General features: G+C 52.5%; 2 protein-coding genes across 9 annotated transcripts; one reads left to right on the top strand and one right to left on the bottom strand.

Moving 5' to 3' along the window:
- Positions 1-436: 436 nt before the first annotated feature.
- On the top strand, positions 437-26,069 carry LOC121270983. Of its 8 annotated transcripts, none has more exons than XM_041176660.1 (10): positions 437-636; positions 13,498-13,682; positions 15,576-15,778; positions 16,298-16,645; positions 19,199-19,315; positions 20,165-20,184; positions 21,927-21,968; positions 24,261-24,293; positions 24,401-24,444; positions 25,673-26,069. In XM_041176660.1, the coding sequence occupies exons 3-10, from the start codon at positions 15,733-15,735 to the stop codon at positions 25,674-25,676; spliced, it is 654 nt and encodes a 217-aa protein (XP_041032594.1). In that variant the 5' UTR covers positions 437-636; positions 13,498-13,682; positions 15,576-15,732; the 3' UTR covers positions 25,677-26,069. The 8 variants fall into 8 exon arrangements, with proteins under 8 accessions (XP_041032594.1, XP_041032597.1, XP_041032595.1 ...); XM_041176662.1 differs by having other exon boundaries at positions 532-587; XM_041176663.1 differs by lacking the exon at positions 13,498-13,682 and having other exon boundaries at positions 437-587.
- On the bottom strand, positions 13,106-13,368 carry LOC121270984 (60S ribosomal protein L29-like). Its single transcript, XM_041176669.1, has one exon. It carries the CDS (start codon positions 13,307-13,309, stop codon positions 13,124-13,126), a length of 186 nt encoding a protein of 61 aa, XP_041032603.1. The 5' UTR covers positions 13,310-13,368; the 3' UTR covers positions 13,106-13,123.
- Positions 26,070-26,227: the final 158 nt, after the last annotated feature.

The following is a 26,227-nucleotide window of genomic DNA, read 5'->3' as shown; positions in this document are numbered from 1 at the left end:
GCTCTTGTGAAGCACCTTGGGATGTTTTATCGCATTTGGGAGATACTAAGTAAATGCAAATGTTTGTTGTTGTATTGAATTAAGTCAAAAAGGAAGTGAAATTGCAAACTTTGCAAAAGTGTTTGTGTATGAGCTGATCCTAGATAAATCAATCCAGCTTAATATAACCACCATTGCAGCCAGGCTGCCTTTTGCCTACCCACGTATCTGTCCGTTAGGGTTACTCAATCCTAATGTCGAAATCACTCCTCTCGAACTTCGCAATGCGAGCGGAGGCTTTGCACAACGATGTGAAAGATTTCTCTTTCCACTACACCTAATCCTGAAAGTGGAAGTTAGAACCACAACTGAGAGCAAATGGGAGCATGTTATTGTGCCCAGTTTCCCATGAGGTATAAGTGTCCCCAGAGAACTTCAATTAGCTGAGAGACTCAATGACTGAAGCACAACAAGCTTTATCAGTTCGGGTGGAACAGACTGCTTTCTTTCATGGGAGCTTTACTAGAGTTACCAAGCATCCAAAAGCAGCTACTGACACGTTCATTTCTACTCCCGATGACTACTGATGACATTCATAGGCAATTCTGGTAAAGTGAATCTTTCACTGCTGGTTGGTCAGCTGCTGTAAATTGACAGGTGAGTAGGTGTATAGGCAGGTAGGTAGGTGGGTACAAGGCAGAGAGACAGGCAGGTGGGTACAAGGCAGAGAGACAGGCAGGCGGGTGGATACAAGGCAGACAGACAGGCAGGCGGGTGGGTACAAGGCAGAGAGACAGGCAGATGGGTACATGGCAGAGAGACAGGCAGGCGGGTGGATACAAGGCAGACAGACAGGCAGGCAGGTGGGTACAAGGCAGAGAGACAGGCAGGCGGGTGGGTACAAGGCAGAGAGACAGGCAGGTGGGTGGATACAAGGCAGAGAGACAGGCAGGCAGGTGGGTACAAGGCAGAGAGACAGGCAGGTGGGTGGATACAAGGCAGAGAGACAGGCAGGCAGGTGGGTACAAGGCAGAGAGACAGGCAGGTGGGTGGGTACAAGGCAGAGAGACAGGCAAGCACATGGGTACAAGGCAGGGAGACAGGCTGGTGGGTGGGTCAAAGCAGCGAGACAGGCAGGCAGGTAGGTCAAGGCAGAGAGACAGGCAGGCAGGTGGGTACAAGGCAGAGAGACAGGCAGGCAGGTGGGTACAAGGCAGAGAGACAGGTAGGTGGCTGGGTACAAGGCAGAGAGACAGGCAGGCGGGTGGGTACAAGGCAGAGAGACAGGCAGGTGGGTACAAGGCAGGGAGACAGGCAGGCAGGTGGGTACAAGGCAGAGAGACAGGCAGGCAGGTGGGTACAAGGAAGAGAGACAGGCGGGTGGGTGGGTCAAGGCAGAGAGACAGGCAGGCAGGTGGGTACAAGGCAGAGAGACAGGCAGGCGGGTGGGTACAAGGCAGAGAGACAGGCAGGCGGGTGGATACAAGACAGAGAGACAGGCAGGCGGGTGGGGACAAGACAGAGAGACAGGCAGGTGGGTGGGTACAAGGCAGAGAGACAGGTAGGTGGGTACAAGGCAGACAGACAGGCTGGTGGATACAAGGCAGAGAGACAGGCAGGTGGGTACAAGGCAGACAGACAGGCAGGTGGGTACAAGGCAGAGAGACAGGCAGGTGGGTGGGTACAAGGCAGCGAGACAGGCAGGCAGGTGGGTACAAGGCAGAGAGACAGGCAGGTGGGTGGGTACAAGGCAGAGAGACAGGCAGGTGGGTACAAGGCAGAGAGACAGGCAGGTGGGTCAAGGCAGAGAGACAGGCAGGTGGGTACAAGGCAGAGAGACAGGCAAGCACATGGGTACAAGGCAGGGAGACAGGCTGGTGGGTGGGTCAAAGCAGCGAGACAGGCAGGAGGGTGGGTACAAGGCAGAGAGACAGGCAGGTGGGTGGGTACAAGGCAGAGAGACAGGCAGGTGGCTGGGTACAAGGCAGAGAGACAGGCAGGTGGGTACAAGGCAGAGAGACAGGCAGGTGGGTATAAGGCAGCGAGACAGGCAGGCAGGTGGGTCAAGGCAGAGAGACAGGCAGGTGGGTGGGTACAAGGCAGAGAGACAGGCAGGTGGGTGGGTCAAGGCAGAGAGACAGGCAGGCAGGTGGGTACAAGGCAGAGAGACAGGTAGGTGGGTGGGTACAAGGCAGAGAGAGAGGCAGGTGGGTACAAGGAAGAGAGACAGGCAGGCGGGTATAAGGCAGAGAGACAGGCAGGAGGGTATAAGGCAGAGAGACAGGCAGGCAGGCGGGTATAAGGCAGAGAGACAGGCAGCTGGGTGGGTATAAGGTAGAGAGACAGGCAGCTGGGTGCAAGGTAGAGAGACAGGCAGGCGGTTATAAGGCAGAGAGACAGGCAGGCAGGCGGGTATAAGGCAGAGAGACAGGCAGGCGGGTGAGTTCAAATCAGAGAGACAGGCAGGCAGCTGGGTACAAGGTAGAGAGACAGGCAGGTGTGAACAAGGCAGGGAGACAGGAAGGTGGGTGGGTACAAGGCAGAGAGACAGTCTGGAGGGTGGGTACATGGCAGCGAGACAGGCAGACAGGTTGTAACAAGGCAGAGAGATAGGTAGGCGGGTATAAGGTAGAGAGACAGGCAGGCAGGTGGGTGCAAGGCAGCGAGACATGCAGGCGGGTGGGTGCAAGGCAGAGAGACAGGCAGGCAGGGGAGTTCAAGTAAGAGAGTCAGGCAGGTGTGAACAGGGCTGAGACAGGCAGGCAGGTGGGTACAAGGCAGAGAGACAGGCAGGTGGGCAGGTACAAGGCAGCGAGACAGGCAGGCAGGTGGGTACAAGGCATAGAGACAGGCAGGCGGTTGGGTACAAGGCAGAGAGACAGGCAGGTGGGTACAAGGAAGAGAGACAGGCAGACAGGTACAAGGCAGAGAGACAGACAGGTGGGTCAAGGCGGAGAGACAGGCAGGTGGGTGGGTACAAGGCAGAGAGACAGGCAGGCAGGTGGGTACAAGGCAGAGAGACAGGCAGGTGGGTGGGTACAAGGCAGAGAGACAGGCAGGTGGGTGGGTCAAGGCAGAGAGACAGGCAGGCAGGTGGATTCAAGGCAGAGAGACAGGCAAGCAGGAGGGAACAAGGCAGAGATATAGGCAGGCAGGTGGGTACAAGGCAGAGATATAGACAGGCAGGTGGGTACAAGGCACAGAGACAGGCAGGTGGGTATAAGGCAGTGAGACAGGCAGGCAGGTGGGTACAAGGCAGAGAGACAGGTAGGTGGGTGGGTACAAGGCAGAGAGAGAGGCAAGTGGATACAAGGAAGAGAGACAGGCAGGCGGGTATAAGGCAGAGAGACAGGCAGGAGGGTATAAGGCAGAGAGACAGGCAGGCAGGCGGGTATAAGGCAGAGAGACAGGCAGCTGGGTGGGTATAAGGTAGAGAGACAGGCAGCTGGGTGCAAGGTAGAGAGACAGGCAGGCGGTTATAAGGCAGAGAGACAGGCAGGCAGGCGGGTATAAGGCAGAGAGACAGGCAGGCGGGTGAGTTCAAATCAGAGAGACAGGCAGGCAGCTGGGTACAAGGTAGAGAGACAGGCAGGTGTGAACAAGGCAGGGAGACAGGAAGGTGGGTGGGTACAAGGCAGAGAGACAGGCAGGTGGGTACAAGGCAGAGAGACAGTCTGGAGGGTGGGTACATGGCAGCGAGACAGGCAGACAGGTTGTAACAAGGCAGAGAGATAGGTAGGCGGGTATAAGGTAGAGAGACAGGCAGGCAGGTGGGTGCAAGGCAGCGAGACATGCAGGCGGGTGGGTGCAAGGCAGAGAGGCAGGCAGGGGAGTTCAAGTAAGAGAGACAGGCAGGTGTGAACAGGGCTGAGACAGGCAGGCAGGTGGGTACAAGGCAGAGAGACAGGCAGGTGGGCAGGTACAAGGCAGCGAGACAGGCAGGCAGGTGGGTACAAGGCATAGAGACAGGCAGGCGGTTGGGTACAAGGCAGAGAGACAGGCAGGTGGGTACAAGGAAGAGAGACAGGCAGACAGGTACAAGGCAGAGAGACAGACAGGTGGGTCAAGGCAGAGAGACAGGCAGGTGGGTGGGTACAAGGCAGAGAGACAGGCAGGCAGGTGGGTACAAGGCAGAGAGACAGGCAGGTGGGTGGGTACAAGGCAGAGAGACAGGCAGGTGGGTGGGTCAAGGCAGAGAGACAGGCAGGTGGGTGGATTCAAGGCAGAGAGACAGGCAGGTGGGTACAAGGCAGAGAGACAGGCAAGCAGGAGGGAACAAGGCAGAGATATAGGCAGGTAGGTGGGTACAAGGCAGAGAGAAAGGCAGGCAGGTGGGTACAAGGAAGAGAGACAGGCAGGCAGGTATAAGGCAGAGAGACAGGCAGGCAGGCGGGTATAAGGCAGAGAGACAGGCAGGCGGGTGAGTTCAAATAAGAGAGACAGGCAGGCAGCTGGGTACAAGGTAGAGAGACAGGCAGGTGTGAACAAGGCAGAGAGACATGTAGGTGGGTGGGTACAAGGTAGAGAGACAGGTAGGTGGGTGGGTACAAGGTAGAGAGACAGGCAGGTGGGTACAAGGCAGAGAGACAGTCTGGAGTGTGGGTACATGGCAGAGAGACAGGCAGACAGGTTGTTACAAGGCAGAGAGACAGGCAGGCAGGTGGGTGCAAGGCAGAGAGACAGGCAGGCAGGGGAGTTCAAGTAAGAGAGACAGGCAGGTGTGAACAGGGCTGAGACAGGCAGGCAGGTGGGTACAAGGCAGAGAGACAGGCAGGTGGGCAGGTACAAGGCAGCAAGACAGGCAGGCAGGTGGGTACAAGGCATAGAGACAGGCAGGTGTGTGGGTACAAGGCCGAGAGACAGGTGGTTGGGTACAAGGCAGAGAGTCAGGCAGGCAGGTGGGTACAAGGCAGAGAGACAGACTGGTGGGCAGGTACAAGGCAGAGAGATAGGCAGGCGGGTGGGTACAAGGCAGAGAGACAGGCAGGTGGGTGGGTACATGGCAGAAATACAGGCAGGCAGGTGGGTAAATGGCAGAGAGACAGGCAGGCGGGTGGGTAAAATTCAGAGAGACAGGCAGGTGGGTGGGTACAAGGCAGAGATACAGGCAGGCAGGTGGGTAAAATTCAGAGAGACAGGCAGGCAGGTGGGTACAAAGCAGAGAGACAGGCAGGCGGGTACAAGGCAGAGAGACAGGCAGGCGGGTACAAGGCAGAGAGACAGGCAGGTGGGTGGATACAAGGCAGAGAGACAGGCAGGTGGGTGGGTACAAGGCAGAGAGACAGGCAAGCACGTGGGTACAGGGCAGAGAGACAGGCAGGTTGGTGGGTCAAGGCAGAGAGACAGGCAGGTGGGTAGGTCAAGGCAGAGAGACAGGCAAGCACGTGGGTACAAGGCAGAGAGACAGGCAGGTGGGTAGTTCAAGGCAGCGAGACAGGCAGGCAGGTGGGTCAAGGCAGAGAGACAGGCAGGTAGGTGGGTACAAGGCAGAGAGACAGGCAAGCAGGTGGGTACAAGGTAGAGATATAGACAGGCAGGTGGGTACAAGGAAGAGAGACAGGCAGGCGGGTGGGTACAAGGCAGAGAGACAGGCAGGTGGGTGGGTACAAGGCAGTGAGACAGGCAGGTGGGTGGGTACAAGGCAGAGAGACAGGCAGGTGGGTGGGTACAAGGCAGAGATATAGACAGGCAGGTGGGTACAAGGCAGAGAGACAGGTAGGTGGGTGGGTACAAGGCAGAGAGACAGGCAAGTGGGTACAAGGAAGAGAGACAGGCAGGCGGGTATAAGGCAGAGTGACAGGCAGATGGGTATAAGGCAGAGAGACAGGCAGGCGGGTGAGTTCAAATAAGAGAGACAGGCAGGCAGCTGGGTACAACGTAGAGAGACAAGCAGGTGGGTGGGTACAAGGCAGAGAGACAGGCAGGTAGGTGGGTACAAGGCAGAGAGACAGGCAGGCGGGTCAAGGCAGAGAGACAGGCAGGTGGGTACAAGGCAGAGAGACAGGCAGGCAGGTGGGTACAAGGAAGAGAGACAGGCAGGTGGGTACAAGGAAGAGAGACAGGCAGGCAGGTGGGTACAAGGAAGAGAGACAGGCAGACAGGTACAAGGCAGAGAGACAGGCAGGCAGGTGGGTCAAGGCAGAGAGACAGGCGGGTGGGTGGGTCAAGGCAGAGAGACAGGCAGGCGGGTGGGTACAAGGCAGAGAGACAGGCAAGCAGGAGGGAACAAGGCAGAGAGACAGGCAGGTGGGTGGATACAAGGCAGAGAGACAGGCAGGTGGGTGGGTCAAGGCAGAGAGACAGGCAAGCACGTGGGTACAAGGCAGAGAGACAGGCAGGTGGGTGGTTCAAGGCAGCGAGACAGGCAGGCAGGTGGATCAAGGCAGAGAGACAGGCAGGCAGGTGGGTACAAGGCAGAGAGACAGGCAAGCAGGTGGGTACAAGGTAGAGATATAGACAGGCAGGTGGGTACAAGGAAGAGAGACAGGCAGGCGTGTGGGTACAAGGCAGAGAGACAGGCAGGTGGTTGGGTACAAGGCAGAGAGACAGGCAGGTGGGTGGGTACAAGGCAGAGAGACAGGCAGGTGGGTGGGTACAAGGCAGAGATATAGACAGGCAGGTGGGTACAAGGCACAGAGACAGGCAGGTGGGTATAAGGCAGTGAGACAGGCAGGCAGGTGGGTACAAGGCAGAGAGACAGGTAGGTGGGTGGGTACAAGGCAGAGAGACAGGCAAGTGGGTACAAGGAAGAGAGACAGGCAGGCGGGTATAAGGCAGAGTGACAGGCAGGTGGGTATAAGGCAGAGAGACAGGCAGGCGGGTGAGTTCAAATAAGAGAGACAGGCAGGCAGCTGGGTACAACGTAGAGAGACAAGCAGGCAGGTGGGTACAAGGCAGAGAGACAGGCAGGTAGGTGGGTACAAGGCAGAGAGACAGGCAGGCGGGTCAAGGCAGAGAGACAGGCAGGTGGGTACAAGGCAGAGAGACAGGCAGGCAGGTGGGTACAAGGAAGAGAGACAGGCAGGTGGGTACAAGGAAGAGAGACAGGCAGGCAGGTGGGTACAAGGAAGAGAGACAGGCAGACAGGTACAAGGCAGAGAGACAGGCAGGCAGGTGGGTCAAGGCAGAGAGACAGGCGGGTGGGTGGGTCAAGGCAGAGAGACAGGCAGGTGGGTGGGTACAAGGCAGAGAGACAGGCAAGCAGGAGGGAACAAGGCAGAGAGACAGGCAGGTGGGTACAAGGCAGAGAGACAGGCAGGTGGGTACAAGGCAGAGAGACAGGCAGGCGGGTACAGGGCGGAGAGACAGGCAGGTGGGTAGGTACAAGGCAGAGAGACAGGCAGGTGGGTACAAGGCAGAGAGAAAGGCAGGTGGGTGGGTACAAGGCAGAGAGACAGGCAGGTGGGCAGGTACAAGGCAGCAAGACAGGCAGGCAGGTGGGTACAAGGCAGAGAGAAAGGCAGGTGGGTGGGTACAAGGCAGAGAGACAGGCAGGTGGGCAGGTACAAGGCAGCAAGACAGGCAGGCAGGTGGGTACAAGGCATAGAGACAGGCAGGTGTGTGGGTACAAGGCCGAGAGACAGGCGATTGGGTACAAGGCAGAGAGACAGGCAGGCAGGTGGGTACAAGGCAGAGAGACAGTCTGGTGGGCAGGTACAAGGCAGAGAGATAGGCAGGCGGGTGGGTACAAGGCAGAGAGACAGGCAGGTGGGTGGGTACATGGCAGAAATACAGGCAGGCAGGTGGGTAAATGGCAGAGAGACAGGCAGGTGGGTGGGTACAAGGCAGAGATACAGGCAGGCAGGTGGCTAAAATTCAGAGAGACATGCAGGCGGGTGGGTACAATGCAGAGAGACAGGCAGGTGGGTGGATACAAGGCAGAGAGACAGGCAGGCAGGTGGGTACAAGGCAGAGAGACAGGCAGGCGGGTACAAGGCAGAGAGACAGGCAGGCAGGTGGGTACAAGGCAGAGAGACAGGCAAGCAGGAGGGAACAAGGCAGAGATTTAGGCAGGCAGGTGGGTACAAGGCAGAGAGACAGGCAGGTGGGTGGGTACAAGGCAGAGAGACAGGCAGGTGGGTACAAGGCAGAGAGACAGGCAGGTGGGTGGGTACAAGGCAGAGAGACAGGCAGGAGGGAACAAGGCAGAGAGACAGGCAGGTGGGTACAAGGCAGAGAGACAGGCAGGTGGGTGGGTACAAGGCAGAGAGACAGGCAGGTTGGTGGGTCAAGGCAGAGAGACAGGCAGGTGGGTGGGTCAAGGCAGAGAGACAGGCAAGCACGTGGGTACAAGGCAGAGAGACAGGCAGGTGGGTGGTTCAAGGCAGCGAGACAGGCAGGCAGGTGGGTCAAGGCAGAGAGACAGGCAGGCAGGTGGGTACAAGGCAGAGAGACAGGCAAGCAGGTGGGTACAAGGTAGAGATATAGACAGGCAGGTGGGTACAAGGAAGAGAGACAGGCAGGCGTGTGGGTACAAGGCAGAGAGACAGGCAGGTGGTTGGGTACAAGGCAGAGAGACAGGCAGGTGGGTGGGTACAAGGCAGAGAGACAGGCAGGTGGGTGGGTACAAGGCAGAGTTATAGACAGGCAGGTGGGTACAAGGCACAGAGACAGGCAGGTGGGTATAAGGCAGTGAGACAGGCAGGCAGGTGGGTACAAGGCAGAGAGACAGGTAGGTGGGTGGGTACAAGGCAGAGAGACAGGCAAGTGGGTACAAGGAAGAGAGACAGGCAGGCGGGTATAAGGCAGAGTGACAGGCAGGTGGGTATAAGGCAGAGAGGCAGGCAGGCAGGTGAGTTCAAATAAGAGAGAAAGGCAGGCAGCTGGGTACAACGTAGAGAGACAAGCAGGTGGGTGGGTACAAGGCAGAGAGACAAGCAGGTGGGTACAAGGCAGAGAGACAGGCAGGCAGGTGGGTACAAGGAAGAGAGACAGGCAGGTGGGTACAAGGAAGAGAGACAGGCAGGCAGGTGGGTACAAGGAAGAGAGACAGGCAGACAGGTACAAGGCAGAGAGACAGGCAGGCAGGTGGGTCAAGGCAGAGAGACAGGCGGGTGGGTGGGTCAAGGCAGAGAGACAGGCAGGTGGGTACAAGGCAGAGAGACAGGCAGGCGGGTGGGTACAAGGCAGAGAGACAGGCAAGCAGGAGGGAACAAGGCAGAGAGACAGGCAGGTGGGTACAAGGCAGAGAGACAGGCAGGTGGGTACAAGGCAGAGAGACAGGCAGGCGGGTACAGGGCAGAGAGAAAGGCAGGTGGGTGGGTACATGGCAGAGAGACAGGCAGGTGGGTGGATACAAGGCAGAGACACAGGCAAGCACGTGGGTACAAGGCAGAGAGACAGGCAGGTGGGTGGGTCAAGGCAGAGAGACAGGCAGGTGGGTGGGTCAAGGCAGAGTGACAGGCAGGTTGGTGGGTAAAAGGCAGAGAGACAGGCAGGTGGGTGGGTACAAGGCAGAGAGACAGGCAGGTGGGTGGGTACAAGGCAGAGATATAGACAGGCAGGTGGGTACAAGGCAGAGAGACTGGCAGGTGGGTATAAGGCAGCAAGACAGGCAGGCAGGTGGGTCAAGGCAGAGAGACAGGCAGGTGGGTGGGTAAGAGGCAGAGAGACAGGTAGGTGGGTGGGTCAAGGCAGGGAGACAGGCAGGTGGGTGGGTACAAGGCAGAGAGACAGGCAGGTGGGTGGGTACAAGGCAGAGAGACAGGTAGGTGGGTGGGTCAAGGCAGCGAGACAGGCAGGCGGGTGGGTACAAGGCAGAGAGGCAGGCAGGTGGGTGGGTCAAGGCAGACTGACAGGCAGGCAGGTGGGTACAAGGCAGAGAGACAGGTAGGTGGGTGGGTACAAGGCAGAGAGACAGGCAGGTGGGTACAAGGAAGAGAGACAGGCAGGCGGGTATAAGGCAGAGTGACTGGCAGGTGGGTATAAGGCAGAGACTCAGGCAGGCGGGTGAGTTCAAATAAGAGAGACAGGCAGGCAGCTGGGTACAACGTAGAGAGACAGGCAGGTGTGAACAAGGCAGAGAGACAGGTAGGTGGTTGGGTACAAGGCAGAGAGACAGGCAGGTGGGTACAAGGCAGAGAGACATCTGGAGGGTGGGTCAAGGCAGCGAGACAGGCAGGCAGGTGGGTGGGTCAAGGCAGCGAGACAGGCAGGCAGGTGGGTCAAGGCAGAGAGACAGGCAGACAGGAGGGTACAAGGCAGAGAGACAGGCAGGCAGGTGGGTACAAGGAAGAGATATAGACAGGCGGGTGGGCACAAGGAAGAGAGACAGGCAGGCGGGTGGGTACAAGGCAGAGAGACGGGCAGGCAGGTGGGTACAAGGCAGAGTGACAGGCAGGTTGGTGTGTAAAAGGCAGAGAGACAGGCAGGTGGGTGGGTACAAGGCAGAGAGACAGGCAGGTGGGTGGGTACAAGGCAGAGATATAGACAGGCAGGTGGGTACAAGGCAGAGAGACTGGCAGGTGGGTATAAGGCAGCAAGACAGGCAGGCAGGTGGGTCAAGGCAGAGAGACAGGCAGGTGGGTGGGTAAGAGGCAGAGAGACAGGTAGGTGGGTGGGTCAAGGCAGGGAGACAGGCAGGCGGGTGGGTACAAGGCAGAGAGACAGGCAGGTGGGTGGGTACAAGGCAGAGAGACAGGTAGGTGGGTGGGTCAAGGCAGCGAGACAGGCAGGCGGGTGGGTACAAGGCAGAGAGGCAGGCAGGTGGGTGGGTCAAGGCAGACTGACAGGCAGGCAGGTGGGTACAAGGCAGAGAGACAGGTAGGTGGGTGGGTACAAGGCAGAGAGACAGGCAGGTGGGTACAAGGAAGAGAGACAGGCAGGCGGGTATAAGGCAGAGTGACTGGCAGGTGGGTATAAGGCAGAGACTCAGGCAGGCGGGTGAGTTCAAATAAGAGAGACAGGCAGGCAGCTGGGTACAACGTAGAGAAACAGGCAGGTGTGAACAAGGCAGAGAGACAGGTAGGTGGTTGGGTACAAGGCAGAGAGACAGGCAGGTGGGTACAAGGCAGAGAGACATCTGGAGGGTGGGTCAAGGCAGCGAGACAGGCAGGCAGGTGGGTGGGTCAAGGCAGCGAGACAGGCAGGCAGGTGGGTCAAGGCAGAGAGACAGGCAGACAGGTGGGTACAAGGCAGAGAGACAGGCAGGCAGGTGGGTACAAGGAAGAGATATAGACAGGCGGCTGGGTACAAGGAAGAGAGACAGGCAGGCGGGTGGGTACAAGGCAGAGAGACGGGCAGGCAGGTGGGTACAAGGCAGAGTGACAGGCAGGTTGGTGTGTAAAAGGCAGAGAGACAGGCAGGTGGGTGGGTACAAGGCAGAGAGGCAGGTAGGTGGGTGGGTCAAGGCAGCGAGACAGGCAGGCGGGTGGGTACAAGGCAGAGAGGCAGGCAGGTGGGTGGGTCAAGGCAGACTGACAGGCAGGCAGGTGGGTACAAGGCAGAGAGACAGGTAGGTGGGTGGGTACAAGGCAGAGAGACAGGCAGGTGTGTACAAGGAAGAGAGACAGGCAGGCGGGTATAAGGCAGAGTGACTGGCAGGTGGGTATAAGGCAGAGAGACAGGCAGGCGGGTGAGTTCAAATAAGAGAGACAGGCAGGCAGCTGGGTACAACGTAGAGAGACAGGCAGGTGTGAACAAGGCAGAGAGACAGGTAGGTGGTTGGGTACAAGGCAGAGAGACAGGCAGGTAGGTACAAGGCAGAGAGACATCTGGAGGGTGGGTACATGGCATAGAGACAGGCAGACAGGTTGTTACAAGGCAGAGAGATAGGTAGGCGGGTATAAGGTAGAGAGACAGGCAGGCAGGTGGGTGCAAGGCAGCGAGACATGCAGGCGGGTGGGTGCAAGGCAGAGAGACAGGCAGGCAGGGGAGTTCAAGTAAGAGAGACAGGCAGGTGTGAACAGGGCTGAGACAGGCAGGCAGGTGGGTACAAGGCAGAGAGACAGGCAGGTGGGCAGGTACAAGGCAGCGAGACAGGCAGGCAGGTGGGTACAAGGCAGAGAGATAGGTAGGCGGGTATAAGGTAGAGAGACAGGCAGGCAGGTGGGTGCAAGGCAGCGAGACATGCAGGCGGGTGGGTGCAAGGCAGAGAGACAGGCAGGCAGGGGAGTTCAAGTAAGAGAGACAGGCAGGTGTGAACAGGGCTGAGACAGGCAGGCAGGTGGGTACAAGGCAGAGAGACAGGCAGGTGGGCAGGTACAAGGCAGCGAGACAGGCAGGCAGGTGGGTACAAGGCATAGAGACAGGCAGGCGTGTGGGTACATGGCAAAGAGACAGGCGGTTGGGTACAAGGCAGAGAGATAGGCAGGCGGGTGTGTACAAGGCAGAGAGACAGGCAGGTGGTTGGGTACATGGCAGAAATACAGGCAGGCAGGTGGGTAAATGGCAGAGAGACAGGCAGGCGGGTGGGTACAAGGCAGAGATACAGGCAGGTGGGTGGGTACAAGACAGAGAGACAGGCAGACGGGTACAAGGCAGAGAGACAGGCTGGCAGGCCGGTACAATGCAGAGAGACAGGCAGACGGGTACAAGGCAGAGAGACAGGCAGGTAGGTGGGTACAAGGCAGAGAGACAGGCAGACGGGTACAAGGCAGAGAGACAGGCAGGCAGGTGGGTACAAGGCAGAGAGACAGGCAGGTGGGTGGGTACAAGACAGAGAGACTGTCAACCCGGTGGGTACAAGGCAGAGAGACAGGCAGGCAGGCGGGTACAAGGCAGAGAGACAGGCAGACTGGTACATGGCAGAGAGACAGGCAGGCAGGCGGGTACAAGGCAGAGAGACAGGCAGACGGGTACAAGGCAGAGAGACAGGCAGGCGGGTGGGTACAAGGCAAAAAGACCTGCAGACATACAGACAGATAGATGGATGAAATATCAGGCCATCGATGAGATGGGCAGATGTTAGTCATACCTGGTGAAGTTATCTGGAAGTTGAGTTAATCCCATAAGACATTAGCCATTCCCCTCAGTGTTTTTGTCAAAATGTGATGTCTGTAGATGCCAGCTGCTTTTGTTTTTTCCCAACTAGGGTTTCATTCAAAATAAGCAATTTGGAATACAATATATCACATGACTGCCATCCTCAAAGACAGTAGATGTTAAATCGTTAAGACTGTCAGTCCTTTTCTTGGTAATTGCCATTTTATTTTTTGCTTTCATCCTTCCTTGCTCCTTTTTTGTTGTGTTTCTTGGCAAACTGCATATTCCTCAGGAACTTGGGATCAACTCCTTTCAGGGGTTCAAATCGATAAGACTTGGGCTTTTTGATCCCTGTCCTGTGCCATTTGCTGGACTGATTGTGGTTGGTGTGATTCTTGGACTTGGCCATGACTCTCGACTGATCTCCTGAACCTCCTGCTCCACCACCACCAGCCACCGGAAGAGCACAAGAAAGCAGTGCTCCCCTAGTTGCGTAAATGTGCTGCAGCTGTATTGCAATATAATCCACCAATTAGATAAAGCACCATTTATCAGTACTCAGAGTCAGAGGAATCACATTCTGCTGAAACACCGCAGGTTATTAAACTGAATCCAAACTCCTGTGAGTGAGAATCCCCGTGGAGAAGGGAAATCGACTTCAAACCAAGATCTTTTGGGATTGAAACATGGACATCTGCTCCATATAACGTCACCGAGGGAGAAAACTGAATCAAACAGCTGTAACGTTGAACACATGGAGACCAGCTAAAGGACAGTTAACTGTACATCCCTTTGATTGTTTTTTTTCTTCACAAACTGTCAAATGTTTTAAATATATCCTCTTATTCCACCATCTGTACTAGTGTGTGTGACTGTGTGTGAGTGTGTGAGTGTGCGTGTGGATGTGTGTGTGTGTGTGTGTGTGTGAATAAGTGCGTGTGCCTTTGTGTGTGTGTGTGATTGGGAGATTGTGAGTGTGAGTGTTTGTCTGAGAGTGTGTGTGTGTGTGTGTAATTGTGTGTGCCTTTGTGTGTGTGAGTGTGATTGTGAGATTGTGAGTGTGTGTGGGGGTGTGTGTGTGTGTGTGAGTGTATGTGTGTGGGTTTGTGTCTGTGAGTGTGAGTGTATGTGTGTGGGTGTGACTGTGAGTATGTGAGTTTGTGTCTGTGAGTGTGAGTGTATGTGTGTGGGTGTGTGTGTGTGTGACTGTGAGTGTGTGAGTTTGTGTCTGTGAGTGTGAGTGTGTGTGTGTGTGTGTATGTGTGCGAGTGTAAGTGAGAATGAATGTGTGAAAGTGTGTGTGTGTGTGTGTGTGTGTGTAACTGTGAGTGTGTGAGTTTGTGTCTGTGAGTGTGAGCGTATGTGTGTGTGTGTGACATATGAATGGTGAGGAAGATTTACCTAGCTGTTTTTTTTAATTCAGGAAGTATCTTCAATGAGTTTATCTTGATCTTTGATTTAAGCTCAGAAAATGTGTCTGATCAATTCTTTATAATCTGAAGGTGCACATAATGGGTCTCCTGCAGTATTGACAAAGCACATTCTTGCTAAATTCACAACAAAACTCCTAGTACAGCCAGACCTGGAGTAGTAAATCGAGGGAGTTAATTTTTACTCTTGTCTCGTGGTTGTAAAAGAGGTCATCTGTAAAGGAAGAGTTTGTTAGAAAGACAGTAAGCTGCAGAAGGATATCAATGGACTGGACAGGTGGGCAGATCAGTGGCAAATGGAATTCAACCCGGAAAAGTTTGGGGTAATGCACTTGGGGAGGGCTAACAAGGCAAGGGGTTACACTAGGAATGGTAGAACTCTGGAAAGTACTGGAGATCAGAGAGACCTTGGTGTGCCTATGTACAGATCCCTGAGGGTTGCAGGGCAGGTAGATGAAGTGGTTAAGAAGACATATGGGGCTACTTGCCTTTAATAGCCAGGGCATAGAATACAAGAGCAGGGAGGTTATGCTGGAACTGCATAAAGTGCTGGTTAGACCACAGCTGGAGTACTGCGTGCAGTTCTGGTCACTACATTGTAGGAAGGGTGTGATTGCACTGGATAGGGTACAGAGGAGATTCACCAGGATGTTGCCTGGGCTGGAGAGTCTGAGCTATGAGGAGAGATTGGATAGGCTAGGGTTGTTTTCCTTGGAGCAGTGAAGATTGAGAGGGGACCTGATAGAGGTGTATAAGATTATGAGGGGCATAGATAGGGTGAATAGGAAGGCACTTTTTCCATCAGTAGAAGGGTCAACAACCAGGGGGCACAGATTTAAGGTAAGAGGTAGAAGGCTAAGAGGGGTGTTGAGGAGAAATATTTTCACCCAGAGGGTGGTGGGAGTCTGGAACTCACTGCCTGAAAGGGTGGTTGAGTCAGAAACTCATGTAACATTTAAGAAGTATTTAGATATCCCCTTGCATTGCCAGAGCCTCCAGGGCTATGGGCCAAACTCTGGAAAATGGAATTAGTGTAGTCAGATCTTTGTTGACCAGTGTGGACATGATGGGCTGAATGGCCTCCTTCTGTGCTGTAAACGTCTGTGAGCCTACTCTATGAGTTTACAAAGAAAGGAATTCTAGCCAGAGAGGACAAAGTGATGACAGGCTATTGCTTGGACACAGCTGTGTAACAGAATGTGTAACTTCAGATCCATGAGTTACTGGAATTAATTCTTTCACCAGAATTAGAAATGATTCATATGGTCTGACCGAGGTGTGGAGGTGGCTTCAGGAAGTCTGAAAGCAGAAGTAAATTCAGTAGGCTGGATCGCAGGGAATTGCAAAATTGTTACAGCACAGGAGGAGGCCATTCAGCCCATTGTGTCAGCGCTGGTCTACCATGTCGATTGTTCTCTCCTTGCTTTTAACCACTGCTGTTGTTACGGGTAAGTTTTAGAGAAGCGATTATTCCGCTATGTATTCTCAATTAGCTTGTTTAACATTCCATTCGAATGGTGGTAGAACAACAATTTATACCGCATGAGAGGAGAGCGCTGATCGGTTGGTAAGCGGGCTCATGGTAATGCCTTGACCAATCAGAGTCGGCCTGCCTGGTTTGAGTTTCAACAAAAGCTTCGGCAGTTAACTGTTCCCTGGTGCATTCTCCATGGCAACACCTCTACCATTCAGAGTCCACTTGGTGAAGGTGGCAGGACACCAGGCAAGCAGAATTGTTGCTGCTTCACCCGTCCTTCACATACATGCAGCTGTTACTTCAGCTATGAATTTCTTTCACTTGATTCGAACGCCATCCATAATTGGCATCCTCTTAGCCCTTGGATGCTGCTCATGTGACGCTCAATAAAAACTCGAGCAAAGTCTCATGTCACTTCCCAAGTGTTCAGGACTGCGCATGAGATTTTACGCCACCGGGTTCCTGAAATTGTATCACATCGCTGTTACAGGTGGCGTTAGGGGCGGCAAGGGTGAATGCCCGGAGGTGAATTTTAATGGGTCCCACTCCGTGTCACTACATTGCTCTGACCCATCCTACGCAAGAGCAACCCTCGTCCAGTGGCGTTGGACGGACTCACTGGGAAATTGGAAAGAGCACCTTCTCCTACAAGTCCTGAACGGGAAGGTCACGGAGCACCCAGGCCGGTCCAACCTGGGCCTCTCCAGAGAGAGGTGCATGGAAAGTGGAGACTGCTCACTGACTATGACACCTACAGGAGATGATGTTGGGCTCTACCATTGCGTTGTGTGGACCAACACGCGGATTACTGAAGAACAGTCCCTCCTGGCATATAAAGGTTAGAGTTTTATCCTGATAGATTCCATACGCAGAACGTATCTTCGGAAGAGAATCCCGAAATGACCGAGGGGTCTTTCAATTGCTTGGCCCTTGAGTCATGTAGAGAAGGGACTGGAAAACGCATCTGTCCCTTGAGACCAGTAAATTCCCCAACAATAGGACTTGTATTTATATAGCTCCTTTCACAGCCACCTGACATCCTTCGTGAAGTAGTCACTGTTGTTGTTGTTGTCAGACGGGAAACGCAGCAGCCAATTTGCTCACAGCAAGCTCCCACCAACAGCAATGTGTTGGGGGCCCCACCCATCAGTGCTGTTTCTGTTCAATCATGGGGATGCAGGCATCACTGGGCCAGGCCAGCATTTATTACCCATCCCTTATTGCCCTAGTTCAGAGGTCATTTAAGAGTCAAACCACATTGCTGTGTGGGTCTGGAGTCACATGTAGGCCAGACCAGGTGAGGATAGAGGATTTCCTTCCCTAAATGGCATTGGTGAACCAGACTTTACAACAATCGGCAGTGGTTTTGTGGTCATCATTAGACTTTTAATTCCGGATTTTTATTGAATTCAAATTCCACCATCTGCTGTGGAGGGATTCAAACCCTGGTCCCCAAAGAATTGCCCTGGGGTCTCTGGATTACTACTCCAGCGATAATACCACTGTGCCATTGCAAGTATTTTTTGCGTGTGTGTGTGTGTGTGTGTGTGTGCTTGCATGTGTGTGCATGTGTGTGCATGCACGTGCGTGTGTGTGTGTGTGTGTGTGCATGCACGTGCATGTATGTGTGTGTGTGCGTGCACGTGCGTGTGTATGTGCATGTGTGCGTGCAGATGCGTGTGTGTGTGTGTGTACATGCATGTGTGTGCATATGTGTGTGTGTGCGCGTGTGTGTGCATGCACGTGTGTGTGCACATGCGTGTGTGTGTTTGTGTGCGTGTGTGTGTGTGTGCGTGCGTATGTGTGCATGTGTGTGCATGCACGTGCGTGTGTGTGCGTGTGTGTGTGTGTGCATGCACGTGCATGTATGTGTGTGTGCGTGCACGTGCATGTGTATGTGCATGTGTGTGTGCAGATGCGTGTGTGTGTGTGTGTGTGTGTGTGCACATGCATGTGTGTGCATATGTGTGTGTGTGCGCATGTGTGTGCGTGCGCGTGTGTGCGTGCACGTTTGTGTGTGTGCACATGCGTGTGTGTGTGTGTGTGCGTGTGTGTGTGTGTGTGTGCACGTAAGGGAGGACTCCCCTGTTCTCCTTCAAAATAGAACCAGCGGGTCCTTCGCCACCCACCCGAGCCTCTCCTAAAAGCTGGCGCCTCTGACAGTGCAGCACTCCCCCAGTGCCGCCACCGGGGTGACAGGCCCTGATTTCGGCGCGCAAGCCCTGGAGTGGGGCTTGAACCCAGAACCTTGCTGCCAACTGAGGGGCAGCTAAGCACAGGCGTGGAAAGCACAGGCATCAGCGGCGCATGGTGATTCCACATGGAATCATGGGTTTGCCAAACTTGAGACTTACAAAGGGCAGCCAAAATGTAATTTGTCAGAATTCAAGAGCATTCAAAGTGGGGTCAATAAGGCACACGGCTACTAGCAAGGGGTGTTTACGAAGTAGGCAAAGGCCTCATACCCGCACACAATTGTATTTATAAATCAGAGATAAAAACAAAAAACTGCGGATGCTGGAAATCCAAAGCAAAAACAGAATTACCTGGAAAAACTCAGCAGGTCTGGCAGCATCGGCGGAGAAGAAGAGTTGACGTTTCGAGTCCTCATGACCCTTCAACAGAACTGAGTAAAATTAGGAGAGGGGTGAAATATAAGCTGGTTTAAGGTTGGGGGGGGGGGGGCGTGGGGGGAGAGAAGTGGTGGGGGTGGTTGTAGGGACAAGCAAGCAGTGATAGGAGCAGATAATCAAAAGATGTCACAGACAAAAGAACAAAGAGGTGTTGAAGGTGGTTCTGTGGAAGGGTCATGAGGACTCGAAACGTCAACTCTTTTCTTCTCTGCCGATGCTGCCGGACCTGCTGAGTTTTTCCAGGTAATTCTGTTTTTGTGCTGAAGTTGGTGATATTATCTAAACGAATGTGCTAATTAAGAATGGATGGTAGGGCACTCAAGGTATAGCTCTAGTGGGGGGGTGGGGTGAAATAAGACTAAAAGGGCATAAAAGGTATAGATTTAAAAATAATAGGTGGGAAAAGAAAAATCTGTATAAATTATTGGAAAAAGCAAAAGGAAGGGGGGAGAAACGGAAAGAGGGTGGGGATGGAGGAGGGAGTTCAAGATCTAAAGTTGTTGTAATCAATATCAGTCCAAATCTATTGTTACAGCCAAAGCTGGTTAAAGCAGTAGGGCCCTTCAGGTGTCTCAAAATGTTGCTGCTGCCAGTGTGATCAGAAATACTCGCTCGAGGATATCACGCTGGGGTTTGGAGGTCAATGTAAAACCTCTGAGCACCCGTCTCTGTAAGCAGCCCACCAACTGCAACGTGCCTCGGTTGCCGGGCGGTTCGGAGCAGTTTTCTAAGACCCTTTGGTTTCTGTTCCTCCACAGCGGGCCCCAAGGCTCTCCGAGCGACCTACGTGGCTGTGGGGGTCTGCGGGGGTTTGCTGCTTCTCCTGGCTCTCGTCGGGTTCGCTTGGATCTGCAGGCGAAAAGGCCGAGGTCAGGGTGAGTGTGAGGGGCCAAAAGGCCATTGGGTGAGGTAGGGTCCGGAATCGATCCGGGGTATCGCTTGGTGGCCCGCTGTTACCGCTCCGCATCGCGAATCGCCCCCCACCCCCAGATGTTGTCAGCTTGATGTGGGTTCAGTTAGCAAGTCCCTGTGGGAAACATCATTCGCGTTAACCATTGCACTTCACCACCCCCCATCTCCGTTAAGCAGCTGAATGGGAATTAGTAAGTAGAACAATGTGGGAATAATGTGGCCGATAGTCTGCAGCCAGTAGTTGGATGTACTTGGGTGACTTGAAGCGTCAGGGCTACGTGCCGAGTGCTGGGAGATGGGGTTAGGAATGGACAGGTGCTTGATGGCCAGCACGGGCAAGATGGGCCGAAGGGCCTGTTTCTGTGCTGTACGGCTCTGTGACTCCATGACTCATTGCGTCGGGCCGCATTTTAACCCCCACCCTTTCCCCCTGCTGTCGTTCAAACAGTCGACAACGAGGTGCCCGCCCCTTCCACATCCACTGCAGCGCGGAGGAAAGATCAGGCGTGGGCTGTTTTTGGGCGGGCGATTAGACTTCGGCCACTTTCCTAGGCCGCTGGCCAGCGACCACTGGCGTTGACATAGCGCCTTCAACCAACCACATGCGTCGTGCGAGTCAGGCAACAGTGAGCAGGAGCTTATTAACAAACACCATAGAAAGCTGGACCCCTTTACTCCTCGCTAGCTCTGCCAGCGCAGGTAGAACATTATGAACAGTGAGGACCGATTTTGGATGTGAATCGGGGGTGGCTTGTTTTTCCCTTGAATATCCCATGTCTAATCTTGCTTTGTTTTCCTTTATGCCACTGCAGCTCAGAGCTCTGAATCCCAGGTAGGCGATGATTTAATAAAAGTCGTTGACGTAAATGTTCCCAATCACCATTATCTTGTAGCCCAATCCTATTGCTTTAAAAATGTAGCAAATAATTGCCCGTGTACTTTGGATAACTTTCACCAGGACAAACACAAGAGTACCAAATTGCAAACAATCACACCAGTTCATGCTGCAATAATACAATCATTATGATGACACTTATTATTAATAAATATGATTTGCTTATTTTTCAATGTTTTGCCTCTCCATGGATGATTAATTCATAATCGCCCTGTGACACCATCTTTTTAAGCAGCTTGGCACACAAACCAGCATTAATGTTTATCTCCAGGATTATTGTTTACCTTTTTTCAAGTGGACCACTCTAAACATCCCCTAAAATGGCAGGAGAAGAATTTCAGGTTCAAAGATCCCTCCATGATAACCAATGGCCTAATTTCAAAATTTAACTAAAAAAGATGTTAAGATCATGAAATGACACTTCTGGTAGCAAATGTACACATTTAGCAATTGGTGTCAACTGTCTCTAGCCCAACGCCTCCTCATTTACTCCACCTCCGCCTTTACTCCGCCTCCTCTTACTCCGCCCTCCGCCTCGTCCATTACTCCACCTCCTCATTTACTCCGCCTCCTCCTTTACGCCGCCTCCTCCTTTACTCCGCCTCCTCCTTTACTCCACCTCCTCCTTTACCCCGCCTCCTCCTTTACTCCACCTTCCCCTTTACTCCGCCTCCTGCTTTACTCTGCCTCCTGCTTTACTCCGCCTCCTCCTTTACTCCGCCTCCTCCTTTACTCCACCTTCCCCATTACTCCACCTCCTCCTTTACTCCACCTTCCCCTTTACTCCACCTCCTCCTTTACTCCACCTTCCCCTTTAAGCCGCCTCCTGCTTTACTCCACCTCCTCCTTTACTCTGCCTCCTCCTTTACTCCGCCTCCTGCTTTTCCCCACCTCCTCCTTTACTCCGCCTCCTTCTTTACTATGCTTCCTCCTTTACTCCACCTCCTCCTTTACTTTGCCTCCTCCTTTACTCCACCTATCCTTTACTCTGCCTCCTCCTTTACTCCACCTTCTCCTTTACTCCCCCATCTGCTGAGCAAGTGTTATTGCAGGATTACTAGCTTCATTGTGGAGGCGGAGCTAATAATTTTTTGAAATTTATGGGATGTGGGCATCACTGGCTGGGCCAACATTTATTGCCCATCCCTAATTGCCCCTTGAGAAAGTGGTGGTGAGCTGCCTTCTTGAACAGCTGCCAGTCCCTGTGGTGTAGGTACACCCACAGCGCTGTTAGGGAGGGAGTTCCAGGATTTTGACCCAGCCACAGTGACGGTACAATAGCATCAAACTAAGGGCACAACGATTGGTTTTAAAATGGGGGTTTGGATGACGGCCCAGTGCTGAGAATTCCCCACCATCTTCCACACATCTTAAATATTGCAGCTGATCACAACTCCCTGATGTGGAAGTAATTGTTCAACAGGCTGGGTAAGATCAGGCCTTTCTCCTTTGCATCACTGAGTAGACCCTGATCCTCAAATGGGCACTAGTGGGTCAGCAACCCATTTCACACCTGGCTTCATTTTTACTCCCTGTTGATTTCAATAATATCCAGATGTATTCGATAGTAATAATACCAGCGTCGGTGAGCTGTTCTTTGTTGCCTTTGTTAATAGTAGTTAGTAATGGTTAATAATAGCCAGAGAAAGGTCACTTTCTATTGTGTTTTTTAATTACAGAATCACAGAGGAAACAACATAAACTTAAATGCGACATACGTGGTAAGGGTGCGAGCAGATTTACTGCCTCACACACACACTCTGTCTCTCACACACACACTCTCTCTCCCTCTCTCTCTCACACACAATCTCTCTCACACAGACACACACTCTCTCTCACACACATACTCTGTCTCTCACACACTCTCTCTCACACACATGCACTCTCTCATGCACAGTCTCTCTCTCACACTCCCTCTCTCTCTCTCATGGATTCTCTCTCATACACACACACTCTCTCGCACACTGTCTCTCTCACACACATGCACTCTCTCTCACATACTCTCTCACACACACTCTCTCTCTCTCTCACACACACACATACTCTCTCTCACACACACACAGTCTCTCTCACTCTCTCTCTCACACACACAAACTCTGTCTGACACATGCACACTGTCTCTCACACGCTCTCTCTTGCACTCCCACTCTCCTTGTTCCTTCTAATTCCTCTTTGAAATTCAAACAACCTCACAACTTATTTACACATGTAAATGTTAGCTCACCCATTTCCATTTCAAAATGCCTGTTTTTATATCCAAACCCTTTGATGATTTGAACCTTGCAGTCTGACTGTCTTCAGTTTAATTAAATTAGCCACACACTCTCAGCGCCCACAGTAATATTAGGAAAACTGGTATTCTGTTTACAGTGTGTGCGTGTGTATCTGTGAGTGTGTGTATGTGTGTGTGTGTGTGTGTGCGCGAGAGAGTGCGTGTGTCTATGTCTGTGTGTGAGTCTGTGTGTGAGTGTGTGTGTATAGTGAGTGCGTGTGTGCCAGTGTGTGCATGTGTTGGTGAAGATGTGTTTGTGCCTCTGTGTGTGTCTGTCTATGTGTGAGAGTGTGAATTGTGTGTGTGTGTTTGTGTGTGTACGCATCTGTGACACCACCTTTCTAAGCAGCTTGGCACACAAACCAGCATTAATGTTTATCTCCAGGATTATTGTTTACCTTTTTTTCCAGTGGACCACTCTAAACATCCCCTAAAATGGCAGGAGAAGAATTTCAGGTTCAAAGATCCCTCCATGATAACCAATGGCCAAATTTCAAAATTTAACTAAAAAAGATGTTAAGATCATGAAATGACACTTCTGGTAGCAAATGTACACATTTAGCATTTGGTGTCAACTGTCTCTAGCCCAACGCCTCCTCATTTACTCCGCCTCCTCCTTTACTCCACCTTCTCCGTTACTCCTCCTCCTCCTTTACTCCGCCTCCTCCTTTACTCCGCCTCCTCCTTTACTCTGCCTCCTCCTTTAATCTGCCTCCTCCTTTACTCTGCCTCCTCCTTTAATCTGCCTCCTCCTTTACTCTGCCTCCTCCTTTACTCCACATCCTCCTTTACTCCGCCTCTTCCTTTACTCCACCTTCTCCTTTACTCCATCTTCGGCTTTACTTCACCTCTCCCTTTACTCCACCTCCTCCGTCACTTCGCCTCTCCTTTACTCCACCTCCTCCTTTACTCTGCTTTCTCCTTTACTCCGCCTCTCCTTTACTCCACCTCCTCCTTTACTCTGCTTTCTCCTTTACTCTGCCTCCTCCTTTACTCCATCTCCTCCTTTACTCTGCTTTCTCCTTTACTCCGCTTTCTCCTTTACTCTGCTTTCTCCTTTACTCCGCCTTCACCTTTACTGCCCCATCTGCTGAGCAAGTGTTATTGCAGGATTACTAGCTTCATTGTGGAGGCGGGGCTAATAATTTAAAAAAAGTTATTCATGGTATGTGGGCATCTCTGGCTGGGCCAATATTTATTGCCCATCCCTAATTGCCCCTTGAGAAAGTGGTGGTGAGCTGCCTTCTTGAACAGCTGCCAGTCCCTGTGGTGTAGGTACACCCACAGCGCTGTTAGGGAGGGAGTTCCAGGATTTTGACCCAGCCACAGTGACGGTACAATAGCATCAAACTAAGGGCACAACGATTGGTTTTAAAATGGGGGTTTGGATGACGGCTCAGTGCTGAGAATTCCCCACCATCTTCCACACATCTTAAATATTGCAGCTGATCACAACTCCCTGATGTGGAAGTAATTGTTCAACAGGCTGGGTAAGATCAGGCCTTTCTCCTTTGCATCACTGAGTAGACCCTGATCCTCAAATGGGCACTAGTGAGTCAGCAACCCATTTCACACCTGGCTTCATTTTTACTCCCTGTTGATTTCAATAATATCCAGATGTATTCGATAGTAATAATACCAGCGTCGGTGAGCTGTTCTCTGTTGCCTTTGTTAATAGTAGTTAGTAATGGTTAATAATAGCCAGAGAAAGGTCACTTTCTGTTGTGTTCATTAATTACAGAATCAAAGAAGAAACTTAAATTCGACTTACATGGTAAGCGTGCGAGCAGATTTACTACCTCACAGTTTCTTTCTTTAACACGACGGAGTTATCCAGCCGGGTTAAGTGTCCATTCATGCTTTTTCTAATTTTCTACAAAGGGCCTGAACTTGAGTGACCGTCATCTTTACAGCAATCTGGGACGGTAAGATCAGATTTCTCGATTTGAAATAGCCACAGGGTCATTATGGCACTGAAGGAGGCCGTTCGGCCTATCAAGGGCCTGCTAGCTCTCCGCCGAGCAGCCCAGTCGGTCCCCTCCTTCCACTCTATCCCTCTGCACCCCCCCCCCACAAATTCATTCTCCCCCCACTTGCCCATCTGATTTCCCTTTGAAATCATTCACCGCCTCCCCTTCCACCACTCTCGTGGGCAGCGGGTTTTGGGTCAATGCTCACCACATTGAAAAAGCTCTCTGTCGTATTCCACCGCCCCGCCCCCCACCCACCCACCATTTCTCTTGCCCCCGAAACCTTACTTCTGTGTCCCTTAGCCTCTGTGCCAATGGGTAAAGAGAATGAATTTTTTTTGCCACCTCATCTAAACCTGTCAGAACCTTGTCCAGCTCCATCAAACCTCCCCTCAGCTCCAAGGGGAAGGAGCCCAGCTCCTCCAGCCTGAGCTTAAAACCCAGAACACCCCATTACTATAAGGCCATAAGACATAGCAGCAGAAGTAGGCCATTTGGCCCATCGAGTCTGCTCCGCCATTCAATGGGATCATGGCTGACCTGATAATCCCCAACTCCACTTTCCTGCCTTTCCCCCATAACTCTTAATTCCTTTACCGATTAAAAATCTGTCCATCTCAACCTTGAATATACTTAACGACCCAGCCTTTACAGCCCTCTGTGGTAAAGAATTTCACAGATTAACTACCCTCTGAGAGAAGAAATTCCTCCTCATCTTTGTTTTAAGTGGGCGACCCCTTACTCTGAGGTTATGCCCTCTGGTCCTAGACTCTCCCACAAGGGGAAACAACCTCTCAGCATCTACCCTGTCAAGCTACCTAAGAATCTTATGTGTTTCAATAAGGGTCGCCTCTCATTCTTCTAAACTCCAATGAGTACAGGCTCAACCTGCTCAATCTCTCCTCATAAGAAAATCCCTCCCTACCCGGAATCAATCTAGTGAACTTTCTCTGGACTGCCTCCAAGGCCAGTATATCTTTCCTTAGATAAGGGGACAAAAACTGTTCACAATATTCTAGGTGTGGTCTAATGTGCTTTACCAATTGCTTAGTTTTGTTAACATTTAATAGCATTCTGAGAATCTGTAGGGTTTACAGTACATGCCTGTTTACCTTTGCAAAGCTTTGTGTTTTATCTATGCTTCTCAAGTCAATCCGATTAACACAAATATTCCACTTTTCAGCTGACAGATGTTTGCAGGAGCCGCTGTGGACCCAGTGAAAAGCTATTGCTTTGAAGGTCAATGTGACCAGTGGCCCAGCAGAGATTATTCTCGAATTCACTTCTCTTTGCCGACCGGATATCATTTACGTTTGCTGATTCGATATATTTAAACAATTAGCTGCACAAATCAAATTCAAAGTACTATGGTTGTGAATCATATAAACAGTTGTGGAGGGATACTCTCTTCACCACCTGTAGGGGGGAGTGCTGAATGACAGAAATGGGAGCACAAGGAGGACATTCAGCCCTTTTATCCAGTCCACCATTCAATACGATCATGGCTAATCTTCTACCTCAACACACTGACACAGTCTCTCTCTCACTCTCTCTCTCTCTCTCTCTCCCCCCCCCTCACTCTCTCTCACACACACACACTCTGTCACACACACACACTCTCTCACACACGCACACTGTCTCTCACACGCTCTCTCTTGCACTCTCTCTCTTCTTGTTCCTTCTAAATCCTCTTTGAAATTCAAACAACCTCACAAATATCTACACATGTAAATGTTAG

The sequence above is a fragment of the Carcharodon carcharias genome, chromosome 29 (assembly GCF_017639515.1).
Source record: "Carcharodon carcharias isolate sCarCar2 chromosome 29, sCarCar2.pri, whole genome shotgun sequence".
In the NCBI taxonomy this organism is placed as follows: domain Eukaryota; kingdom Metazoa; phylum Chordata; class Chondrichthyes; order Lamniformes; family Lamnidae; genus Carcharodon; species Carcharodon carcharias.
The sequence above is the reverse complement of the archived record's forward strand: the minus strand, read 5'-3'. Positions and strand labels throughout refer to the sequence as shown.